The sequence below is a fragment of the Periophthalmus magnuspinnatus genome, chromosome 6 (genome assembly GCF_009829125.3).
Source record: "Periophthalmus magnuspinnatus isolate fPerMag1 chromosome 6, fPerMag1.2.pri, whole genome shotgun sequence".
NCBI classification, from domain to species: Eukaryota; Metazoa; Chordata; class Actinopteri; order Gobiiformes; family Gobiidae; genus Periophthalmus; species Periophthalmus magnuspinnatus.
In genome coordinates, this window is record NC_047131.1 from 23,924,310 (window position 1) to 23,950,306 (window position 25,997).

The 25,997-nt window shown below is 37.9% G+C and overlaps 3 protein-coding genes across 10 annotated transcripts in view; 2 read left to right on the forward strand and 1 right to left on the reverse strand.

Annotated features, from left to right (window-relative positions):
* Positions 1-6,873, forward strand: part of ndrg4 (NDRG family member 4) — a 48,188-nt gene extending 41,315 nt beyond the window's left edge. For 5 of the 8 annotated variants that reach the window (XM_033967891.2, XM_055222661.1, XM_033967892.2 and 2 more), the window contains 5 exons: positions 794-841; positions 989-1,024; positions 1,162-1,213; positions 1,303-1,341; positions 2,549-6,873. In XM_033967891.2, coding sequence (XP_033823782.1) covers positions 794-841; positions 989-1,024; positions 1,162-1,213; positions 1,303-1,341; positions 2,549-2,703 — 330 coding nt within the window. In that variant the 3' untranslated portion in view covers positions 2,704-6,873. The remainder of the gene's footprint in view (positions 1-793; positions 842-988; positions 1,025-1,161; positions 1,214-1,302; positions 1,342-2,548) is intronic. The other 3 variants (XM_033967893.2, XM_055222662.1, XM_033967896.2) reach the window with 1 other exon arrangement.
* A 2-nt stretch (positions 6,874-6,875) lies between these two features.
* On the reverse strand, positions 6,876-10,964 carry si:ch211-194m7.5 (olfactomedin-4). Its single transcript, XM_033968703.2, has 7 exons — positions 10,889-10,964; positions 10,611-10,730; positions 9,615-9,833; positions 9,020-9,173; positions 8,532-8,759; positions 8,094-8,262; positions 6,876-7,784 (listed from the first exon to the last, which is right to left on the reverse strand). The coding sequence occupies exons 1-7, from the start codon at positions 10,940-10,942 to the stop codon at positions 7,346-7,348; spliced, it is 1,383 nt and encodes a 460-aa protein (XP_033824594.1). The 5' UTR covers positions 10,943-10,964; the 3' UTR covers positions 6,876-7,345.
* Positions 10,965-13,211: 2,247 nt separating this feature from the next.
* LOC117372705 (olfactomedin-like) lies at positions 13,212-16,814 on the forward strand. The gene is made up of 5 exons (XM_033968538.2): positions 13,212-13,252; positions 13,579-13,731; positions 14,666-14,878; positions 15,067-15,199; positions 15,465-16,814. Exons 1-5 carry the CDS (start codon positions 13,217-13,219, stop codon positions 16,319-16,321), a joined length of 1,392 nt encoding a protein of 463 aa, XP_033824429.1. The 5' UTR covers positions 13,212-13,216; the 3' UTR covers positions 16,322-16,814.
* The last annotated feature ends 9,183 nt before the right edge of the window (positions 16,815-25,997 follow it).

The following is a 25,997-nucleotide window of genomic DNA, read 5'->3' on the forward strand; positions in this document are numbered from 1 at the left end:
AATTATATCTCTGTAGAGTTAACCCTATGTCCATGCAAGTGTACCAAGTATGCTGTTATAGTCACTCTATATTTAGATTATGTGGCCTGTATAGTATCATACAAATGTAGATACTACACCATCTATGATGATAATACCAAACTGTGGTCTATATCTCTAATACAAATAATGTATTTCTTATTTAAATATTTGATACAGTTGATCATCCAGACCATGGTAATGTTATCAGCTAATATTCTAAATTATACAGAATATACAGTATGTAGTACAACAGTATCCTTATGCATAAAGCTACAGAATCAAGTGCAGTATTTTGGACATTTGTTTATTGGACACTTACATAGCATAGAAACTTCCTTAAGCATGATATTTTTTGGGGTAAAAAATTAGGTGATCAGGTGAAATTAGTATTAGTAGTAGTTAGCATGTGTCTTTTTTTACAGGGTTTATTGTTGAAGGATTAAAGCTTCCACACTATTGTGTGTGTCCTGGTCTCTTCATGTGTGTGTCCATGTGTGTGCACACACATGTGTATGTGCACATGTGCATGTGTTTACGTGTGTGTGTGTTCACGTGTGTGCATGTGTTTACATGTGTGTGTGGTTGTGTGTGTGTTCACATGTGTGTGTACACATTGGTGAGCTCTGCAGCGGTGACTCATCTCTGCAGCACTCTGCAGTAACTGGGTCACTCACATACATGCACTCTGCCAGTCTCTAGTATATCAAATACATACAGTTTCATTTATAATGCATCATAGTTTCAACCTCAGCATGATCCCTTTGTTTCTCAGGTTGAGTGCAATTCCAAACTGGACCCCACCAACACCACCTTCCTCAAGGTAAAACCGTCATCTGATTCTGGCACAACATGAATATTATCATGTAATGATACAGCACTGATAGACCAGAGGCATATTTTTTTAAAGACTTGTATTTGTATGGTATTCCACTGCACAAAATAAAGATTTAGTTTTCTTATTTAACAGATGGCTGACTCTGGTGGACTCCCCCAGATCACACAGGTAAAGAAAGAATTAGATGTAGTGTCATTTTTATAGATGGCAGATGTTACAATAATGAAGGATCACAATAATGGAACTAACTAATTTATTTGGCCTAGCCATAGTCTAGAAGAACTTACGTTAAACTATTTTTGCAGCCTGCAAAGCTGACTGAAGCCTTCAAGTACTTCCTTCAGGGAATGGGCTACAGTAAGTATCTTCTTGTTTACAAAAGTGCTCATAGAATTGCCTCAGAGGGTTTTTTAACTTACCCTCTGTCTCCTTGCCCTGTTTCTCAGTCGCTTATGTGAAGGATCGGAGGTTGAGTGGAGGGCCAGGTACTGCCTCCTCCCTGTTCACCTCTGACCTGTTATTACTGCCCTCTTCTGTAGCATTTTAAAATTGATTTATGGATGATTTTGTGATGACTATAATGTTTGGGCTGATTTGAAATGTTTTGCCGTCATCTTTAGCCTTTTTGTTTATTTTTTCCTTTGCCCTTAAGGACATACAACTCCCATCTTTGTTTTGAGTGATTTTTCCTCCAGTGGAAAAATAGTTAACCTGCTCCTTTTTCCCCATCCCTCCATGTTGCCATTGCATCTGAAATGTTTCTCTTTGCATGGCACTCAGCTAGCTCAAAGCAATGCCTTGTTAATAAGAGCTATGATATGATTCTAATAACAAGCCAATTTTTATTACACTTTTTACTCCATGGTGTAATTATACTTTTTACAATACAAACAAGTGGTCACAAGCCTGATTACCCACTGTGGCCATACCAAGCCTGGTTAAATCTGGTTAAATAGAAAGACTAGGGAAGGGCATCTGGTCTAAAACTTATGCCAAATGAATATGTAAACAAATCCACAATGACCCCAGAAGTCAAAACGTATTTTATGCATAGCACATTAGATTGTGCTTGTTTACCCTTAATAGTTAAACAACTAGAACCAGCTGGTAAGTTATAATAGTGGTGTGATATTTAGCACATCGTCTGCATCAGTTTTCTTTGTGTAACACTGAACTGGACATTGAGCCTGTCCTTTGCATGGAGCTGTTAATGTGCCAGAATCATTAACAGCTTTATCCACTTGTTTAGTTGTAGACAGCCACCTTCTCTCACCAGCTGCTCAGAAGGGTCTCTCAGCATGACCTCCCCATGTCCCCCCAGTGAGCATCTTCTCAATCCCATCTATCCGCACATGGTCACTGGCCCTTAGCGAACTCACAACATTATAAACTCATAAATGGAAGACACATTATATTTTTACCCCAAATTATACTCTGAACTTGCAAAAAATGGTTTTAGCAAATTTAGACATAATCTGAATTTTTACATTATAATTAATCAGAAAAAAGGTTTTATTGCCATTATCAGTGAACCTTGATCTAATCAAAAGGAAATTGTGATGTCAATAGTTCATGTAAAACTCTTTTAATAATAAGGCAACTGACCACATGTGGTTATATAGACCATTGGGATGAGAAGAGCCTGTATAATTCACACTCATATATGCCTCTAACATCGTATTGTCTTTACAGTGCCCTCTGCCAGTATGACCCGCCTGGCTCGCTCTAGGACGGCCTCTCTGACCAGTGCCAGCTCCACAGAGGGGGGTCGCTCTCGGGCCTGCACCCACTCCGACAGTACCGAGGGGGTGGGCGCGGTCACCCAAACCATGGAGGTGTCCTGCTGAGGGGACAGTACAGCCATAGAGCGAAGGAGGACGGAGGGGAGGGAACAGAGAGGGACAGCGGGTGGTCCCCAGTGACAGCAAAAAGCAGTGGGCTGGACAGGAACAATCTTTATAACCTAGATGAAGGGAGTTAGTTACTACAAGAGGGTGTAAACATGTTATGGAATTATGGGTATATTAAAAAGGGTTAGTAATAGTAAAAGCCAAAGTAGATCATTTTCAGGAGGTGGTTTTCTCTTTAATTTAGTGCCATTGATGCCTTTTCATAACAATCGCCATCTGATATTATTTTTGTAAATTTTTTGGCTTGTAACATAAGAACCTCAAAGCTATTTGCCAAACATTTTATTTCTCCATCCAATCATTTAAATATGCTAAATTGTGGCTTCATCTAACTGATATGGAAGCTCTCAACAGATTCAGGTTTTAGTCCATTGCTTTTTGCTGTCAGTGGTAATTATTAAAAAGAGGGAACAAAATGAAGTGTAAGCTTTGCATAGGTCCTGTCTGTTCTTACTCATCTCCCTCTTATCTGGTCGTGTGCCCCCTTGGCCCCTGCCCGCTGTATGATACCATAACTATTAATACTACAACCCCTCCAGACCTTGAAAACGGTCATCTCGACTCCCACTTTGTGACCCAGCACTTGACAACTAGGCTAATATTTTAACTCTTGAAGTGTCATACTTGTGTTTACTGAGTGTTTCCTCATTGTTTTGCCTGCACCCTTTGACACGACTCCCCACCCCCCAAAAATCTAAAAGTGTCAATTTTCCCTCATATGTCAAATCTAACTGCCATTAAATATTAAGAGATATGGGTGGTTAGCAGGCACTATGACAGTATTTTGAGCAGAGCTTTTGTTATTGACATCTCTCTCTCTCTTTCTCTCGCTCTCTTGTTTACGATTGGTGAGTAATAGTGGGTGGGCGTGTCCAGGATTTGACAGACAGCAGAGCACAGCCTATCATAGTCAAGTGCCCAGGTTTATAGTGTGTTAAGAGGATGTGTTAGCTGTTAGTGCCAGAGTATAGGTAGTTCACCTCATATTTAAAGCTGCACTTGGTGAAATATAACAAATGTAAAGTTTTGCGTTCTAGTAATCCTTTGCACTATTGAGTTTTTTTGTTCATTTTTTATTTTTTTTATTTTACGTAAAAGTGTAATTTTAGAATAATTTTATATTACCACACATTCTTTCACAGATTTACCTATGAGCCAAAAGAACCTAAAATATACTTTTAACATGTTATAGTATGACTTTGAAAGCATTATTGTCAGTATTAATTAATCATCTTGTATATAGCTAATTTTGCGCTGGAAGACAATCGAATTTAATGACAATACAATGACTAGTAGCCGGTGTAGCATTAGACTCACTAACAGAAAGCATGCACAAAAGCAAGGTTTTTACTAAATTAAAAAAAAAAAAACACCGCACATGTACACACTGTATGGCCATAAACCAATGAGGAATGTAATAAAATGCATTGCTGAGTGCAGCTTTAAGCGGTGTGTCATGTATTCTGAAGACAATCCACTACATCTAAGTGTCGGCTAGAGTAAGTGTAGTGTATATGCATGTGAATGTGAGCATAAACTTAGGTCATTGTAGTCTGTGAGTAAGAGTAGTATTGGCAGTGTGTTGTGTGTTAGATATTGGTAGGGGATTGCTCATTCCAACGCTGTCTCCTCTATTTATTGTCTCTATGTTTACTGGAGATTTCCGTGGTTGGATGATATTCCAATTTCAACAAAACTAGAACAAAATCATACATTCAGAAAAAAAATAAAACTGATTGTAAACAAGAAACAGTAAATACCACAGGAAACAGTGTTGTTCTTGTTAGCACTTTTAATGTGGATAGATGCTAGAGCCATGGTTTTTGATGTGTAGCAGCAGTGCTTGCATGTGGTTCTGCAGTGTGCTCTTTGTGATCTCTTACTTGACAATCATGTGCCAACCCAAACTAAACTGGACCAGGGGCCAAGCCAGGATCCCAGTGTTAATTCTATGTACTAGTTATTTAACCAAGCCTTTCTTTACTGCACCTAGCCCCTTGACTATGGATGTACCAAAGTTAACACATACTGCTCTTGCACCATACTGCTATACACACACACACACATACACATAAAAGCCCCCTTGCTAGTTCCATTTCTAATCTATCTAGTCTGGTTATCCTTAAATGAAAGCATGATATTGTAAGTTTCATTGTGTGAATGTGTAAAAATGTTAAATGTGCACAAAAGCCTGATTTGTGCTGTTAAGCTTAGGTGTTTTAGCATCGTGTGTACTTGACCTTTCGGTTTGCCATCTTAAATGGTGATTTTATGTGTAAATGTTAACATAAAGGATCTAAAAAGGGGGATAGAATTTAGAGGGCTGGGTGCTTTAAGGAAATGACAAATCAGACACTTTTATTGCTTTTGTTGTTTTGATGTGCTACGATATACAGTATATCCATTATGTCATTGGTAGAAAATGCATAGTTTTAGATTAGTCTTGCTGTGCACTGCTGTCTTGGACTAGCTTTGGATTTTGGGTCCCCCTGTATTTTGTGCTTAGTAATGTATAGTCATTATTTACCAAAGTCACCCATTTTTCTTGTACTGACTTTCACACAACCCTCTGTCCCCTGTGAGTTGGGGCGTAGCTTCCAAATGCTGAGGTGTGCTCCTATCTCTGAGGTAGCCTGTAAGAGCTGGGGCTTTTTTGGAGCCATTTGGGCGCCAAGCTCGGAATGTAGGGCAACTCCCAACCTCCTTAAAAGTATACCCCTCCCTTTTAAAAATCACAAGGTGCCCCAGTTCTCACAGGCCAACCCAGTCACACCCTAAAGGGCTATCAGCTGAAGTCACTTTGTTAGTTTACTTAGTCTGCAATGTGGTCGTGTTGCAGTGTTAGTGTGTCTGCACCAGGGGGCCCCAAAGAGCACAGGGTTTAGAAAAAAGTGTGATTCATTAAAGAAGACAGAGAAAGAGAGAGGGAGAACGAGAGAGAGAGAGAAAGAGAGATTCTGATAGTGGATAATTGAATGTTTATGGAAAAAGAATGTGTTGTAGCTTGAGAGATTATTTCAGATTTTTAGATTATACTGCTCCTAATGTTTAATAATAATAGCTTGTAACTGAGTTGCTGTCATTTCATAATCCATCTCCACTTTGAATAAGCTAATTTCTTCCTCAAACAAAAGCAAAACTGCCAGGGGGATCCTGAATGTATTGTCCCTATTTGAAGTGCTGTACTGTATTGTCGACCCTCACCTTCTCATAAACAACCTCACATTATGCACTTCTCTCCTTGCCTCTCAATATTTGGATATTCTACCCTAATGCATAACTGTTTAGTACAGGTGATTACATATTTTTGTTGAAATACTTTGTAATACTTCCATTTGTCACAGTTGACTCAAAACCCTATATGTAAACCCCTGTGTAAGTGTTCCATAGGGGTCCGCAGAGGGACCAATGTTTTTTGTCATTTTGAATGGCATGTTGCCCACTGCCCCGTGACCACTTTTCACAGGTCATCACAACAAACATCTAAATTTGTTGATTAAAATGGAAAGAAATAATGAAACCAAGTGGACATTCACGAAGATGGCATATAGGTTGCAAATAACATCAAAGCTAACTGTATGCTTGTAAAAAGGCTATACTAGACTACTGAAAAAAAGAGCTATTCACCTTTCATATTTTAGTGATGATGAAAAGAAATGTGTCTCTTGAAGGTGTGAAAAAAGGCATTATACCGAGCGAGCATCCTGTCGCAGAATCACTCCAGATCTGTAGACCTCGTCCTCTTTGCACTTGTTGGTCACCCAAACTGAACACTACTGTATTGTGATGTACACTTTATGTTCCTCTCCTCTTGAACTTTTATAGCAACAGTAGGGTGTAACCTCATATTGATATACTTCTATTGGTTATGTGTACTACTGCTATCACTACTGCTATTCTTACTGCCATTATGATTGATTTATATTGAGCAATAAGTTGACGTTTCATATTTTGGGAGTGTTCCCAAAAAGCTTGCTTCTGTTCACAATAGTAGAGGGACTTAGTTGCTTGGTTGTTATTCAAATGTGTACTGTAAAGATATTCTATATAAATACATAGTAACTGTCTGTCTGTGTAGTAACTAATAAAGACATTATGTCAAAGTCATGTGCAGCAGCAGTTTTCATTCATCTACATTTTTTTTTTCTTTTAGTTTAAACATATTCTCTTTTATAAAACACTTTTATCACCAAAGTGGACTTCTTTCTTTTTGGGTAAAACAGTTGGCACCCAAAAACATTTATCTTTTTAAAGGTACAGTATGTAACTTTCTGGAGGTGACACATCACCGGCATGGAAAGTGAAAGTTAAAGCCATTTTTAAAATAGATGTTCTTTATGCCATACTGTGGAAGATTACAGCCAAGAGCATTTACATGGAAACAAGGAGGAGGGGTCCATCCTCCAGGTCAAATAAGAGTCAGGTTTGTGGAGATGCAACTTCACTCAGAGTAAGGATGCATGTTTTTCTAAAATTTTCAGTACAATAAAGACTGTGTTGTTTTAAAGATAAAGATAAAATATTGCAGAATCAAAAGAAGGCTTGTTTAAGAGGGCGTATTCATTAGACTTAGCAGTACCTATACAAAAACAACTTTATAGGACACCATGTTGGCTTCGGCATATGAGTGGAGCATCTGGTCCACAGGGCTGTAGTTCAGAGAATATATATTGGGGAACAGCTTTTTGAAATAGATGCCAATGTTGAACTTCTCCTGTCCTGTGGCTGTGTCATAAGAGTAGAAGATTTCCTCTGTGTCTTTACTGATTGAGCGTGTGGCATACAGCACCCCACAGACCATGAAGGTGTTGGTGACGGCCTGCTTGTACACCGAGGTGTACCATGTCTGTCCCAGCTGCAGCCCCTCTGTCCCCTCCTCCACTCTGGACAGCACCAGGTTCCCATGATCCTGGGTTGTGGTGTAGACGACCCACACCCCAGACTCATCCGTGGCCAAGTCCAAGTCTGTGAATGGGAAACACTCTTCCAGGTTGCAGAAGTTACCTTTAGAGTTGAACCTGGAAATTAAATTATATTATGAGTTAATTATTGTTTTATTGTTGACTCTTAATCATGTAAATAAGTGTAAGAGAGGGGGGTGCCTTGAAGAAGTATCCATATACAAGACCTGTTTAGGAAATCAGGTTATGAAATTAGGTTACGAAACTGGTTCTCAACTGATTTCTCAATAAAATTCTCAATAAAAGAGAACAAAATGATCTTAAATATATGTCATGACAGGTTACTGAAGATTTACTCAAAGTATATGCAAGATATTGTCATCATAGATTTTCTTCAGATGGATGTTTTCTGAAATGTGTGAGTACCTGGTTCCTTTGGGTAGCGGCACATTAGTCACAGTTTTGCTGGTAAGGTTGAATCGACACACCGCGTCCAAGTTGTAGCAGTTGTAGTACAGAGCGCCTGCATACATGACCACATTGGGCCCCTGCACTGTGTTGGTGGCGGGGTTGGATGCGTGGATAATGACATTACCTGCAAGACATATAGCGTGATAGTTTTCACCTGTTTACTTCCTCTTACCTTTAAGAAAGAAAGTTTATTATGTACACAACCATAAATGTGTTTGTTTGGGAATATTCTTTCTTCTCTCACTATTTAACACTACTTTTACTCAATTAGGAATCAACAGTGCAGTAGATTATCACTAATAAAAAATAAGACAAATATAAACCAAAACAATATTACTACACTCCCACAGCCCCCTCTAATCTTCTAACTTGTTCTGACTTTCTTGCACTCACCGGGCACGCTGACGCCCACCACCAGAGAGCTGAGGGTGGAGTACAGGCGCACGTAGTGGGCGAATCTGTTGCTGGAGACCAGTGGGACATACCAGTGCCAGTTCTCCTTCCCCGCTACAGGTTTTGGATCTCGGCCCCAAGCTCCATACTTGAAGCTCCCTGGATACTCTCCTGGGGTGAAGATCCGTGGTCCAGACACATTCTGGAAGCGCCCATGTGGACATGACCCTGGAACAAAATGTGGGTGAAAAGGAGATTGAGGATTGAGAAAAAAGAGGAAACAAAGAAAGGACTAGATACAGTCCAGTCTCCAGGTTGAACTTTGCTACAACTGCTCTGTGGTAAGCGGAACGTGAGAATATCGAATTGTTTTCAGTGGCCACGGGTTGACCCTGAAGTGAAACTGCAGATCCCCCAAGCCCCTTCCTTTTTAACCTAAAACAGTTGATGTCAACATTTCTACAGTGTAAGGGTGGAGTGGGTGTTACCATGTGGGGGCAAAGTGGGCGGTGCTATGGGGTCCTGTCCTTTCCTACACTGGTCCAGGTCCCTCTTGAGCCGCTGGTTGGTCTGGTCTCTTTTGACCACCTGCAGAGTGTCGTAGGTCTCCAGCTCCTGAAGCTCGGCTCTGATGGCACTGATCTGAGACAGGAGGAAGTCAGTAGGCCATGGTTTCAGTTATTACAGAATATATGAAAATTTTCATTGACCATCTGTGGATAATTTGTAACAGTACTTTAAAGAATAAATTATAAATTGTTAAATGATGAATCATTAATACGATGGCTTGATTGCAATTTTTGTAACCTAAAGCCCTGCCAGTAATAACACAACCTGTTCCTTTTCCTTAACTAAATTAGTTTTATTCAAAAAAGTTATGTAGGGAATAAAACAATGCAAAATCAATGAACCATGCTGCATATGAATAGGAATACTTTCTGTAGCACTTTGTAAAACATTCAAGATAAGTACATTTTATTATGACTAGAATTTAGAATAGAAAAACGTTTGCTTCAAGAAATCTATTGAAATAATTTGTACATTTGTAGTCTGTTGAGATACTAAATTGTGCTCCCACCCCACCTGTTCTGCGGTGTCCCGGGCCTGTTGTCTGTGCATCGTCATGGTGGTGTTGAGCTTCTCCATGAGCAGTCTGATCTCAGTGAGTTCATTCTGGATGACATAAAGAGCCAGGACCCCGTAGAGCTGTCCGTCATCGTCCCTCTCCAGCTCAGATATGTCCGCCTCCAGCTGGGGCAGGCGTCGCTCCAAGCCCAACAGAAGGGTTTCCAGCTCCAGTGCCTGAAGAGGGACACACCAACACACCAATGAGCTATGTTCACTAACTAAACTGTGTGAGGTTATGTCTCTTTTACAAATAAGATGCTTTTCTGTTTGCTGTTTGTGTTTGTGTTTTAGGCATGATATTCATAAGTGAACAAAAAATAACCAGAGGTGGGTAAAGTAGCCAAAAACTCTACTGAAGTAAGAATATCGTTCCTTTAAATGCGCACTATCGCATTTTTATTGCTACTAAAATACTTAGAAAAACATGCATTCTACTATCCATAGATTTGACCTGTAATTTCGCCTAGTGGCATCACTTGCTTGTCTCCATGGATACAGTGAGAAAATGTAATACCATATTATTGAGCATTTCAGGCAAAGGAATAACATATCCCTGGCATACCCTCCCCAGAAAAGTTACATAGTTCAGCTTTAATATAATTTTACTCAAGTAGAAGTGAAAAGTAGGTGTACAAAAATTCAAGTAGCTAAGGTCAATTATAACAGTAAATGTATTGACGTAAAGACAAAACATTGAATAATGCAAACAGTCTGGTATTTTCAAAGGATAGACCATAAATGAGAATAGCTACCAGTAAATTCTATCTGTAGGAATGGAGTAAGAAGCACAGACATTTAAATCATCATAAACTTGTAGACTCACTTATAGTGGGAAGAGTAACCAAAACTTTGACCTAAGTACGTTAAGTTGCCCACCTAAAAGAATGGGCATGTACACTTGCAGTTTTGAATCAGTGCACTCGAAGTATGTTCTTTAGGAAAGTGCTTTACCTTTTGTGGACTGACGTTGTTGTTACAATCTTCCACATTCTTCTCGGATGTGTTCAGTTTGTCATGAGGAAAGGGCTGAGTGCTGGATAGCTCACACTCACAGCTCTCTGGACTTCGGGACTGAAATGAAACGATATTATAAAAATACACAAAAATATAGCAATATTTAACTACAAGTGTAATTTTTAGTCTGGAAAAGTTTGGAAAAGTGACTAAAATATATAATTAGCCTGCTACTGCTCACTCACTAGAAATAAATTTGAAACACAAACTCGTACCTGTAGAGACAGCGTGACAAGAGCACATAAAGACAGCAGCAGGGTCGGCTTCATGGTGCATTCAAGGACAACTCTTAGTGACAGTGTTTCTAAATACTTCAGAGGTATATGTCCACAGTGTACTCATCTTAAAGGGGTGGGGTTTGTGGTCGTGACTAACTTAAAAATGGTATTTCCAATAGAACAGTTTACTTCCTTTCTTTGGTCTGGAGTCTGTAACTTGGGACTTTCTCTGGACCAAAAAAAAAGGTGACTGCAGTTTGTCTGTTTTGTTGATATAGTGCCAAGGAACCACAAATCCATGAATAAGATTATTTAAATACAGTGGGGAAATTTATGAGAAATGGTTGAGGAATAGAAAATACAAATGCTGATGATGTGATTATAGCAGATAATCATTTATGGTTAGTTTACCGCAGTGGACTTTAGATTTTGCTATGAACAGTCAGCAAAATTCATGTTGCCTAAGAAACTAAATATGTGATCACATATTTTAATCTTTAAAGAAAACACATGCCTTTCTGTCTTGGGTAATTCATATTAAACTACAACAAACCTGGATCATTATTTTACATTTGAAAGGTTTTTATACTTCACTCTTCTCTTTTAATGTTATTTTTATGATGATTATTTATTTTTTCATTTGTCGTATTGTGATTTTAATGTCTTTCTTATTCTGTAAAGCACTTTGAATGAACACTTTTTAAATTGTGCTATACAAATGAACTTGCCTTGCCTACATTTCTTCATTGTAAATTGTAAAATGGATCTCAAACCCCTTAGTAATAGAAACCGTTCTATTGATTTCCTGTTCAAAACTGGACCACGAGGCTCTGTGCCTCTCATATTGGTATTTCATTATAATAAGCATTTTCAATAGCATAAGATTTTCAATAATTTGAAAATTATCTTATCTGTAAGTAAGGTTATTTTTTATAATAAAAAGGAATTTTAGAGCCATGTTTAAAAAGTAAGCCAAGGCAAGTTTATTAGTATTGTGCAATTTGTACACAAAGTAATTCAAAGTGTTTTACAGAATAAGAAAGAGATTAAAATCACAATACAAACAAATCAAAACATAAATTATCAATTATCATAACATTAAAAGAAAAGAGAGCCGATTAAAAACCTTTCAGTCATATGCACAGCTAAACAGAACCATTTTGAGCCTGGATTTAAACATTGTCAGAGTAGAGGCCTGTCTCACATCTTCAGAAAGACTGTTCCAGGTTTTAGTTGCATAAAACTGAAACGCCCCATGTTTGTAGTCCTGACCTGGGCACCAGCAGGAGGCAGGTCCTCAGAGTACGAGATGGTTCATTTGGCATTTACATGTGGGAGATGTACTTTGGTGCTAGGCCATGGAAAGACTTGTACTCCAGCAGAGCTGCTTTAAAGTCTATTCTCTGAGCCCCAGGAAGTCAATGCAGAGACCTCAGCACAGGACTTATTTTGACTTATTAACCTGTTTACTGTTGCAAATATATGAGAGTTGTTACTGCAACTTCCAATAATATCCAAAAATACATCTTTTCACTGTCAATCTCCTAATGAATCTTGAGCTTTGACATTGCCCTGACTGACTCATCTTTCTTCCATGGTGCTTTCTGCTTATCTTTAACCATTTTAACCTTCATCAGGGTAATGGTGTCCATATATATATATATATATATATATATATATATATATATATATATATATATATATATATATATATATATATATATATATATATATATATATATATATATATATATATATATATATATATATATATATATATATATATATATATATATATATATATATATATATATATATATATATATATGGACACCATTACCCTGATGAAGGTTAAAATGGTTAAAGATAAGCAGAAAGCACCATATATATATATATATACATATATATATATACATACACACACACAAATAGTTTAGACACATTTCTGACACAATTTTACACATGTAGATTTTCCATTTTTAGATTTGTGAAATTAAATAAAATAGTTCTACAAAAATACATTTATAGGAACCTGATTTTAGTATATTTCCTTTTATGAATATTTTTATTTGTCACAGTAAGTCATGCAGTGGATATATCATATGTGAGGACTGTCTTGGAAAAAACATGAGAACAGAGATGCTGATGTTGTAAAAGGATGTAACGTTTACAAAACAGGAAAGGGAGCAGTACTAAACGTGATGATTGGGTAATTTATGAGTTTCACATCCCCACACAACGTCAGATTATGAAAAAGGAGGAGGGGCTTGGCAATATTAATACACATTTGTTTTAGAGTTGAACTTTATTTGTCCAGGTCCTGACATGACGCTACAGCTGCTTCTGCTACTCCTACCATTGGTAAGTCACATAAAGAACACTGTACATAAGACAAGTTATAATGTTAAAGTTACAAAAAATATATATATATACTGATAAAATTACTAACTTCAATTGCAATTTTTCTGAAATATCTCTCAATAGCCACAGGTATTGTCTATAGAGTCTTTAATCACAAGAGCTAAAAACGTATTGTTATAGTTGATGATGGTTATAAAATACGGAAACTTTTTTGTATTTTGTAAGATAACTTTCGTTTGCTTTGCACTAATCTCATCACTCGAAATGAATAAAGATGTAGATGCTATGGATCCAAATTGTGCATGTCTGTTGGGAATGTGTTGCAGGTGGGCGGTGAGCGGGTGATGGGGGTGAAGGAGAAGGGAGCGTGTGTGTGCTCTGTGGACTCTGAGCTTTGGGGGTTCCCTGTGCAGCAGTATGAGAACATCCAGCAGCTGCTCCAGTCCTGTGAGGACTCACTGCAGAGCCTCAACCAACAGGTGACATACACACCCATTCAAACTGTGTGCACCAATACAGGATTTTGGTTTGAGAAGTTTACACACATCCAACATGCTTTCAAAATGACACCTGTCCAGGATAATATCAGCATGGCAATTGTTTCCCTCAGTACATTTTTACACATACTAAAATGCTAGGTCTGATGCCAGGCCTCGAAATATGTACAGTAAAAAAAAATATTTACACTTTCTCAAATAGTTTAAGTTAAGTTGTAGTTTTGTTTTTTTGTTTTGTTTTTGTTTTTAATTAAGCGTCTAAACCAGTAGTGGATGAAGTACACAATTTTGTTGCATGTTTTATTTTTTCATCTGCGTACATCACATTGACAACTCTTCTGGGGACATCATTAACCATCAGTTGTGAACAAAGTACTCAACTGTGTGGATTATGTAAAAGTACAGATACAGAGGCAAAAAGTAAAAGTATGAAGAAAAGAAAATGTAGTTTAAGAGTAAAAAGTAAAAGTATTTCACACAAGTGTAAATGTTGTGGTATTGATTAAAAAAAAAAAAATACATATTTTGCTCAACAGCAGCAATAAGAATCACTTTCTTAGTTTTTATTCTGAATTTTGTGTATTTATTTTTGTTTGCCCAAAGCCAAAGCTTGAACTGAAAAACTTTAGTCAAGATGTTGCCATGAACATGGTAAAAATAAGCCCTCAAATCATATGGGAAGTACTTATTACTTTTCAGTCCAGTTCAAAATGTAGTAGAGTAGAAAGTTGATGCCTGCTCTCAAATATAGTGAAGTACAGATACCTAAAAATTCTACTTTAAGTACAGTACATCGTTACGTTCCACCATTGTTCTTAAAACAGTTATGGCAAATGTTTTCAACTGAAGACAAATCATTGCTGTTTCTTTAGAATGTACAAAAAGTATAGGTATAATGATTTTACATGTCTTGCAGGTGCTGCTGTCCAGTGATCGTCTGCCCCACATCCAGTCTCTGGTGGCTAATGTGACGGCCCGTCTGCAGCCACATCAGTACCTCCAGTACAAAGGTCTGTACTCGACTCTGGGTCTGCGCCAGCTCAGTACCGAGATCAACCAGCTGGAGGGGCATGTGAGCGTAGTGCACAGCCAGCTCAACAACAAACACACACAGGCACTCACTAAAGAGGTATTCATTCATCTGTTTACATTTGATTTTTTTTTAAATTATGGTGTAACTTTTGTGATAGAAATTATAATATTATGAATTACAAATCTTATGTTGAAAGGCCAGTAGATTTTATATAAGGTTAAGGTAAAAACAGGTTTGCCATTTTTATGAATTATAAAATTGTACTTTTGATGATTGTCTTTTAGGTTGAGAAACTTCGTCAAAATGTGAGCCAAATGAAGATGACGGATGACATCAACTTGCAGACATTGAAAGAGCAAGTGCGCTATCTGAAGAATAGAGTCGAGTCCTGTAAATCTATTCCCAATGACTTCAGAGGTGAGCTACTCCAGATAGACATTTATGACAGTTAACATTTCCATAAACCAGAGTTACTATGAACGGAGACAAGATAAGCCTTATTGAGCAAACTGCATTTTCCATCATTTGTACCCCACTAACAAGACACAGGAGTTTAATGCCTCAATAGTTGATACATTATAGAATTAATCGCAAACACTGAAGAATAAGAGTGTGAAAACTTAACATTCTGAATCTGTTTGAGACTTCTGTTGTTTCCCTAATCGCATGGTGTTGTTTTCAGCTCAACATGAACACTGCACCAAAGGTTTGGTCAAGAACATCAGTGAAGCAGTGGTGACGAAGATCAGCCCGTACGGAAAGACCTACATTTCAGGCTCGTGGGGTAAACAGGCTCTGCAGAACGGTGGGGAAGATGAGGAGCAGGACAGGTACTGGGTGCAGCCCCTGGTCAGCAGCCACATCTGGGGCAATGTTCTGCGAGTCTATCCAACCTATGACGACTTTATGGCCTCCATCAACCACAAAGACTACACCTTTGCCCCGGCCCATACCCACCCCAACTCCATAGAGGGTCCCAGTGCTGTGCTGTATGGCAAGGCACTTTACTACCACTGCTACAAATCAGAAGACATTTGTCGATATGATCTGGCCAATAATAACGTAAAAAGGGTGAAACTTCCTGGTATTGGGGTTGGCAATAATAACAAGTTCCCATACTGTTACTACGACTGCCGCACCCACAGTGACATAGACTTAGAGGCAGATGAAACTGGTTTGTGGGCTATCTATGCAACAATGGGTAACCATGGCAACATTGTAGTTAGTCGGCTCATGTGGGATAGTGAGAGCGAGACTTTGAATGTAACCCAGACATGGGAGACAAGGGTGTTTAAGAAGGCAGTGACCAATGCATTCATGGTGTGTGGTGTGCTATATGTAACCAGGTACAACAGTGACTACCGAGAAGAGGTGTTTTATGCATTTGATACAATGACAGGACGAGAGGACAGCACTCTATCACTGCCTCTGGAGAAGGTAGCAAAGGGCGTGGCTAGTCTGAGCTACAACCCCACAGACAGAAAGATCTACATGTATAATGATGGGTATCTCCTAGCTTACGAGGCTAGGTTTTACTGAAGGACCATGTAGTCAGTTGTAGACTCAAAGTAAGTATGTCTCTGAATTGTGAACTATTATGTCTAAGTATTGTGAAAAAAATATGTTTCCAGCGTTGTCAAAATTATTTGCAAATGTATTTAAAATTGTACAAACTGTCTTCAATTTCTGGACTGGAATAAAAAAATAAAGTCCGTCCCAACCCCAGTCCCAAGCGGCACAGTGGTTGGGTTGATTGCCCTCTCACTACAGCCTCACAACAAGAGGGTCCCTGTGCAGAGTTCTGGGTAAGTCTCTTTTAGGAACACTAGTTTTCTCCATCAACTTAAAACATGCACAACAGGCACAACTCCATGCTAAAGTTAGTACTAGTTTCAGATCTGGAGATGGGTCCTGGCCTGCATGGTGGCTGCCCACTGCTCCTGACAGACTGTCCCAGTGGCATTAAAAGTTGGATCAAATGTAGAGGACATTAATTGTAAGCCCTAATGAAGTTAGAATAAAATGTGTCCGTGCATATGATTTGCCATGGCAAGCCCTGAAAAAAATTGAGAAAGAAACATAAAACTAATATTTTAAATCATGTCATCTGTAATTTTTCAATAGAGTCATAAAAGTGTACTCATAAACTGCACTATGGCTTTATATCTTTGCAGTAACACTTATATCCAGCAGAGGGCAGTGTGCCGTTGTATTTTTGCATGAGGGGAGCAGACGTTCCTCTGCTTTGGCCTGGTTTGAGCTCTCTTGGCTGTGTTCTGATGCCACACCTCCCGCGCTGCTCTCATAATGACAGAGAAGGCAGTAATCCTTCTGGACTGAGTCTGTGTCGTACAGAGCTGTGGTCAGGCTGAAGTCCCTTAGGTGGAAAATAGACTGACTGGCACATGTTCTCTAATAACACACTAGGCCTCAGCTACAATCGGGTGTAACTCTCAGTTGTTACTATCCTCTGAAAATGTATTCTTTTCAACATCTGTGATAACAGTAAGATCTCAGTTGCATAAGCATTCAAAAACAAAGCATGGACTGGAAGCACAAAATTAGCATCTTGTGTATGTGTGTGTGTGTACATATCTCAGCAACCTGCTGACCTGAGACATACTAATAAACAGTGTGTATGTAAAATAGGAGATTAAAGTCTAGTGGTGGAAGGTAACGAAGTACAAGTAGTAAAGTAGTGTACTTAAGTACAGTTTTTAGGTATATGTACTTAAGTACATTTTACAGTGGATACTTTTTACTTTTACTTCACTACATTTGAGAGCAGGTCTGTACTTTCTACTCCACTATTTTTTTAAGTGGACTGAATAGTAAAAAGTACTTTTCATATGAGTTGAGAAGTTACTTTTATCATGTTCGTGGTAAGATCCTCATCATTTTTAGTTCAAGCTTCAGCGTTGAGCAAATAAAAATAAATACATAAAATGCATTTAACAACTTAAGCAACTGATTCGTATTGCTACTGTCGACCACAATATGTATCATTTTTATCAATATCACTTAATTCTTTAACAAATAACAACACATGTGAAATACTTTTACTTTACTTAAAGTACATTTTTAACATGCTTACTTAAATGTTTTTACGTGACTAGATGTTTTCATGTGATCCTTTTACTTTTACTTGAATACATTTTACCTATATAACTTTACTTAAGTAACAAAATTGAGTACTTTATTCACCACTGTTATACTCCACAATCCACTTCAAAGACAACTACCTCACTCCATGTCTTATCCTTTCTGATGCTGTTTATATAAAACCTTTATAATCACAATAAAATAACTGTTGGGGATTAAAAAAATAAAGTTTGTTTGATTAAGGCACCATTAATCTCACAGCTCATTAACTGACAAAGTGACTATGAAATGAGGACTGTCCATGTATGTCAGACGTTATGTGTATCCATATTTATATTATATTCAGAGAGCTTGTTACATGCTTTTTCCATTGGGGTCTAAAGTCCTGAGCATGCATATTCTAGCAGCAGCACATGAAGTCACCGAGCAGAAGACCACTTGAAAGCTCTCCTGATACCAGCCTCTCTTCCCTTTTGTCTGGACTAATAATGTATGCTCATATTGTATGCACTACTTCATATGGGGCTTTTACACTCAGAGACAGTTTATCATGAGCTACAGCTATGGGAGTGACAGTAGCTGAGTGTGTGAGCTGAGTGTTTGTCCACTGATCTGAAGGTTGGTGGTGCAGTTTCACCTTGCACAGATGAAGCCTGTTGTTGTGTCCTTGGGCAAGACACTTTCCTCGCCCCCAGTGTCTGCGTATATGGTGTATGAGTGTATGTGTGAATGGGTGAGTGGTTCCTTGATGTAAAGCGCTCTAAGTGGCTTGAAGGTGGAAAAGCGCTATTTAAAAATATCTGTGTAATTTCTAAGTTGTCCAGGTATGATCCATAGTAAAAGAAAAATATAAAATCTGTCAACTGGACAAAAAGTTGTAGGAGTGAAGACGTTTCACTGCTTATACAAGCCACTTCTGGTGGACACTGCCTTACATCTATCTGAAGGCAGGAGCTAACTACACTTAAACTAATTTGTTTACAGTTTCTGTTTGTAGGCTAGGTGTATTGAGCTACACTAAGTGTGCACTGTGCCTGAGTCCTACTTAGCATAATCATTCAAGCCCCTAATGAGTGATTTCACACCTATTAGCATCCTTTCTAGCTTTATTGTTTTCTTTGTTTTGATTTGGGTCCGAGTATGGAGTTATAGATAGGGGATAGATGATGTCTCAGGCCCCCGTTCCCGTTCAAGGAAGCACTGTCTTAACTAACAAAAATTGCTTCTTTAACTCCCCTCTCAAACTATGTCTTTTCTCTGGCTAAGATCTGTACCTCACTATCTTCACAGAAGTGGTTAGTGGCTTTGAGATGGAGATAGAGAATGGGGTCCCAAAAAGATCTCACTTTTTACTATATAAAAATGTGACCATTCACTATTTGATCAGAATAAGTCAACACAAATGAAATACTGTTTTAAGATGAAACACATTATCTTTGTATAACAGTTTGCAGGGTATTATTTCTTAATGTGTATTTTTCAAACCAACAGCGCATGATTTTCAGAAGGTGGCAAGTTAAAACCCTACTTCTCCTTGGAGATAGATAAGTACATTGTGGAATAGTGTACTCAATGGAGCAACATTTCCATGAAGATAAGTAGGAGGCCAAATAAGAGTCAGTTTTATGGATATACAAGCCCACTCACAATAAAGACATATGCTTTTCAAGTTTTTCAGTGCATACAAAAACAAACTTTTGCTTTTATTTTACATGGCTTTAAAAGGTTATTTTCAAGGAACATATGAGAGCTACCTTACCACCCTATCACAAAATGACCCGTGACTCTTCAAAACCAAAAGAGACAATATGAAATCAATATATACTGCACTGACTGATCTACAACCTTGATTTATCATTTATCAATTCAAAAATACTTACTGGATCAACCAACTCACACTGAGACACATGGGGACTGAACAAATGCAGTTTGTGTTTCCGAGTATCATAAATTACTTTTAATTGTGCTGTCAAGTCTGATGAGAGCCGAGAGCGGAGCTGAACAGGAGAGGAGGAGGGAGACAGCAGGAAGTCCTCTAATTTAAACGAGTAATTACACAGGCATTTTACCTCCCTGCACAGCTCTGAATCTACACAAATCAATCACCGTCTCTACAAAATCGTCAGAGGCTTAGAGTAGGGATGCACAGGACAATGAGCAATATTATTACTAAATGCCATAAAAACGAAAGGCACTAATCATTCGTGCTCCATTTTGTATAATCGTCTAAGTCTTCCCATTCAGAAGACTTAGACGGTGATTATGCGCGGCTAGTAATGAAAATGAATTCCACTATTCTGCGGTTGGTGAGGAGCTTTTGTTTAAAATCATTAATCGCCATGACAACTGTCCTAATTTTTCATCTTTCTCAAAATACCATCATAGATATCACCTGATTGTGTAGAAAAAAAAGCTACTCATCCACAGTGTTCTCTTCTTATTCGTGCATGTGTCTCCAGTTGGTTAGACTACTGTAATGACCTGCTCACTGGCCTCCCTGAATGAGTGTTAAGACAGCTGCAGTACATCCAGAACACTGCACCAAAGTACATCTCTGACATATTAGTGCCATATGAACCATCTCACACTTTGAGGAATTCAGGGACCTCCTGTTGGTGCCCAGAGTCAGGACTAAACATGGGGAATCAGCGTTTCAGTTTTATGTAGCTAAAACCTGGAACAGTCTTCCTGGAGATGTGAGACAGGCCTTTACTTTTAATGTTTAAATATAGGCTCTAAATGGTTCTGTTTAGCTGAGTATATGACTGAAAGATTTTTATTCTGCATTGTTCTCTTTTAATGTTCATTTTATGATGATTATTTGTGACTATTTATGTTCTGATTTGTTATATTGTGATTTTAATGTCTTATTCTGTAGAGCACATATTACTTTGGGTATGAATTGTGCTGTACAAATAAGCTTGCCTCGCCTTTCCTTCTATACAACTTTACAAAACGTATGTCTTTTTAACTTAAATAGATATATTTGATATATTTGAGTATATTTAGAAATCAGTTTTCTGGCCATCATATTTGTATGATCACATTTTTATATTGCCACAACTACTTTAAAGTCACTGTGAGACCTCTGTCCTCATCTTTGTGTGAATCAGGCTGAAATGAAATAAATTGTGGAGAAATGTCAGCGGATATAAAACAAAGTCACATGGGAAAGGAACAAATCAATAGAGCCTTAGCTGGAGGTGACTCATGTTGTATGACTTCACAGGACTCCACCGATCCTGGCTATAAGATGTCTGGCACCATCACTAATTTTTGGACCACTGTGTGTAACAACCTGCTTTTTTTTTTTTTATAAAACTGAACAGAAAAGTTCCTTCTGTGTTCGGTGTCCAGCTGACTCACTCTTCTTGTAAAAGGCCACTGCATCATCACACTGAACTTGTACAATGAAAAGTAACAGTGCCTTCGAACCCAAGCCTACACATAAAACATATATTTATCATAGTAAAAGACCGTGAGCGTCAGTTTGTTAACCCTGTGTCTCTGGTGAGTCACTTGCTTGTGTACGTGGAGATGGATTTAAGTTTGTATAAACCAGTATAAAAACAAAAAAATGCTTAGCTTATTGTTAAATGCAATAATTCTAAAAGTAAACCAAAGTAAAAATTGATATGTACCTATACTATGATACTACTGTAGAGCTTGGCATTGTCATTATACTTGGAATTTTCAGTTAGACTAATGTTAAACCATGGAGATTTTAAGATGCTAAACACTACGATGATGTGATAAATGTATGTATTACAGACTCAGCAGTTTATCGTGTTATATCTCTATGAACATTTTGCACATTTGCTTTAAACATGGCGAATTTGGTAACCTTGTTTTTTCCATCCTGAGCATTCCATCCTGAGCTCTATCTAACATTTTCTAACACTGAAAAAAGATTAAGGTCCATGTTCATGAGACGCAGACCCATGCAGAAGGGTGTGTCTACAGTGATGGGTGTGACAGCTCTATATAAGGTTCCAAATGACAAGGCCATGTCCACTTTACAGATATAAATACAAGTCAAACTGCAGGCTCTGTGCTAAATGACAGGGCAGAGGGAAAGTGTGTGTAGGTGGGGTGAGCTGCTGTGTGGGCTCCACCAGGGCAAACCAAGTGTATTTTTGGTCTGGTTTTATTTTGCGTTCCTCTCTCTGCTGTGTGCTACTGTGCCACAGATGTCCAACACTCATTTAACACCATGGGCCCTCTCTGACTGTGGCTCCATCACTTCAACAAATTGGTGTTGTACTATTGACAGGCACAACATCTGGTCTTCTTTGAATAATAAAGTGATGTGTTTATGAGAAGAACGTAGGTCGGATCAAAGCATTGACGTTTGGTGTTAAGCATGAGTGAGAATTTTTGGGAGGCTTTTCTATTTCTATTAGAATAATACCAAATCAATCAGTAATTATCAGGTTTTTTATTTGTTTGACTTGAAATGACAGTACTGTTTATTTATCTTGACTTTGAGTACTGACTTGGAATTGTCTTCTGCTAGTCACAATGTCGAAATGTATCAAGTGAATTTAATTTAAACTTGAAAACAGCACTGACAGTTTTTGTTTCCTACAAATTGCAGTTTGGTGCAGTTTTGTTGTTCTCTGAGCTCCCTGTTGATTTTATGAGTCATCATTTAGTCCCAGTAATAAACATCACTTCATTAATTGAGTCAGCCAACATCAGAACTTATCAAACAGAACCACCCTTCATATTGGGAAACTCTGCAAGCAGCTACTGTTCTAGAGATTTTAGAGATAACCTACGCCCAACAAGCAGAGTACAAAAACTGTTTAATTTCAATGTTTTGATTCAAATTGAATATCTATCTTGAAGATAATCCTTTGAATCATAAATAGGATGCAAATAGGAGGCCAAACTTCAAAATTATCACAGAAATAGACAAACATTTTTCAGTTAAAATTCAGTTGCAGAACTCTCTGACTCAGAGCGCTCAGTGAAGGTGGATAAAATAACATGAGTTAGATTTAGACACAGCGCCCTTCAGAAAAAAGCACAAAGCCACTATTTAGACCAGCCGAGCCCAACCCAGCCCAACAGATTTTTCCCTCTTCTACAGTTTCCTCTTCTACTGAACATGTATATAGATGTTACAGAAGAATCTGCAGACCACTTGAACTAAAACTATTGGCCTATACACTTATGGGAATGTATTTAAGTAATATGAAGAGGTTTTTTTTGTACAAGTACTCATTTACTGTGTTGTATTGTGTAAAATACTGTAAAAAGTCTGAACAAAGCCTGCACCAAGTGAATGTGTTAGGCTGAGAAAGATGGGCACTTGGGAAATGTCTCCAAGCCTTTTAATCACATAATCTTTAATGGACTCATTCTTGTTAGCAGCTCTTGGCCCCAGAGTGACTCCACTTTGCCCTTGTCCTTGATAATCCATATTAACATCACATCACTATGCAGCAGCATGTTCTATTGACACATACTTCTAGGAAAAGCACACTAAAAATGAACACCTCAAAATATGTAGCGACTGGGGGGATGCAGATGACTGGAGTCTGCATTGGGCCTGAAATGGGGTTCGACAGTTTATGTAAATTATTGAAAAATAGAAAGTTTTGCATGTTCATCATATGAACACTGAGACCACACCGGTACAAGTGCACTTAGTTAATTAACCCCTTTAATGTGCATGTCTTCTCTCTCAATCCTCTCTGCTTCTGGGAGGTTCTCTTGGTGGCATCTGGGGGAGGATGAGGTGCTCATTAGAACACTGCAGCAGCTCTGCGCTGATAACAGCCTCTTCACTTCACATTATTTTCTTTAATAGAGTCTTTACAACACAAAGGCTTTGGTGTCACTGCCCACTTTACTATACAATTTCAAACTGGGGCATTAAAAAGAGTAGTGACAAACATGGACTAAAAGGGGTTCCACAGTGCACACCTTAGTAATAGTATAATGATGTTGTAATCAGTCTTTTCCAATAATGACACACATTCAATAAAATAAATGACATTGTTGTATCTTGGCACATTTTTATATTCAAATGATGGAAGTATAATGAGATGGATGTGATGCAAGAGTATGCAGTCCCATCCCTGTGTTCTGTGACAGCAGTCAAACACTGGACATGGAGCTAATGGTGGCTGTGAGTGGCAGCAGCTATCACTGCACACATTTATTAAAGCTCCTGTATGAGTGTGTTTATTGTGAGTTCTGCAGACAACAGGATATGAGTCTCTATGTCTCTGATTTAAACACAGATTATTGCTATCGGTCACTGTGAGCTGGAAAAAGGACTGTGATCTGACAATGCATAAGTAATAAGCAACACAGACCCGGCATTTCAATAATATGTTTACACAAATCAACCTGCCATTTCAATCCTCAACATTAAGCATTTGGAACCTGTTTCCCATAAGTACTTGTACTATGTCCCACAATGTTCAAGTCTGCAAACTGCACTCATGATGTAACAACACTATCTGATCAGCTCCTCAAATATATACATTAAGATACAGATTAAGATCTGTAACAGTACTTCACAATAGTACAATACATAATTTCCAACCTCTATGTCAGTACAGAGGAAAAAGTTCCATATTTCATACCATAATGATAATAAAAAACATTTTTACTTTTAAAAATACATTTTAATACACTTTTCAGCACAAAATAATAGTTTCATTCATATGATTATGTGGCATTATATTTCTGATATAGTTCAATTCAAGATCATTCTGAAACTATTCACCTTATTCCACCCTGCCCAGTTTGCCTCTGACTGTTATTAAACTGCACTTTCATTCATGTTGACACTTCTGGTTAAGGGCAAATCTCATTCCTTTAAATGTATAACTAAAGAACATCTCAGCATCAAGTGAAAATTGCCAATTTTTTATGGAAGGCTTGTAAACTGCATATAATTTATTTGCAGCTGAGATCATGATGCGTAGGCCAAATTACACAAGCGGAAAAATAATAGGAGCGCCATAAATTGAATGTCAGTTTAACTAGTTGGAACAAAAAAAATTTCCAATTAGTGGAAAGGTCAAATTATAATTACGTTAAAGGTCAAATTATTTTTTTTTTCTTGTTTAAATCTACATATAATGATATTTTCACAACTGTATTGCCGAAAAACCTATTAATGATTGGATTGTACTTGTTACCAGTAAAGCACAAACCAGCCGAAGAGTTTTTTATGTGGTAAACTTTTCTCTGGCGCATCTACATGACCCAATTATACTTGATGATATGTAGATAAATGCAGAGGAATTAGACAGACATTTGACAAAAAAACTATACATTTACAAATTAGAAATGAGTGCTAATTAAGGAACTCAGGAAGAAAGGCCACAAACGTAAACTATTTTCTCTCACTAAATGCATTCAAACTGCAGGACACAACAATGAACAATATTCCTGGGTGAGATTTGGGAGTGCTCTAAACGCTCCCCTTGCTCCTGCCAACTTCTCAGCCATTTCATCAGGATGTGATTTATGGCTGCACAGCTTCTATCCGGCTGCCGCCAGTATTGATGTTCCGTTTGACTCGGGTCTCAGTAGAAATCGAGAGAAAGTGTGTGTTAGAGATGTGTGCGTGCATACTCAACAGCTATACTACAGTGAGCTACTCATGCTGAATCTGCCCCACTCATAACTGACAGTAAATCAAGAAGAAGAGTCTGCTTTTTGTGTCTTTGAAATGGCCGACTCAGCAAATATGCACCTGGCAACACGACTTGTAGCTAGTATTTTATAACCAAACATAAAAATCCATGCATACAGATACATGGGTTAGATCAATATGTTTCAGATTTACAGTCATACCTAATGGAGTAATTAAACTAGACATTTCAATTGGGCAACCTTTATCTAAATCATGTCAAACAGATATGGGCCTATTATCAGAGTGAAATGTGGTCTTAATACAATGGAACATGACATTTATAGTATGTGTCATAGCTTCATGGAATAAGGTTGTGTTAATAATGTTATGTGTTTTAGACAAGAGTGACATCAGATCTTGACAAGTCTGACCAAGTATAGTAAATAATGCTTTATGAATATCCCAGAACACATAGATTTCAAAATGATGCTTCTCTTGACACTGCAAACA

Coding starts and splice junctions, on each gene's coding strand:
- si:ch211-194m7.5 (XM_033968703.2), bottom strand. CDS start 10,942: ATGAAGCCGACCCTGCTGCTGTCTTTATGTGCTCTTGTCACGCTGTCT. Junction 10,731..10,888: donor TTGTCACGCTGTCTCTACAG/GTACGAGTTTGT, acceptor GTTTCATTTCAG/TCCCGAAGTCCAGAGAGCTG. Junction 8,263..8,531: donor GGTGGGCGTCAGCGTGCCCG/GTGAGTGCAAGA, acceptor TATGTCTTGCAG/GTAATGTCATTATCCACGCA.
- LOC117372705 (XM_033968538.2), top strand. CDS start 13,217: ATGACGCTACAGCTGCTTCTGCTACTCCTACCATTG. Junction 13,253..13,578: donor TTCTGCTACTCCTACCATTG/GTAAGTCACATA, acceptor AATGTGTTGCAG/GTGGGCGGTGAGCGGGTGAT. Junction 14,879..15,066: donor CACAGGCACTCACTAAAGAG/GTATTCATTCAT, acceptor ATTGTCTTTTAG/GTTGAGAAACTTCGTCAAAA.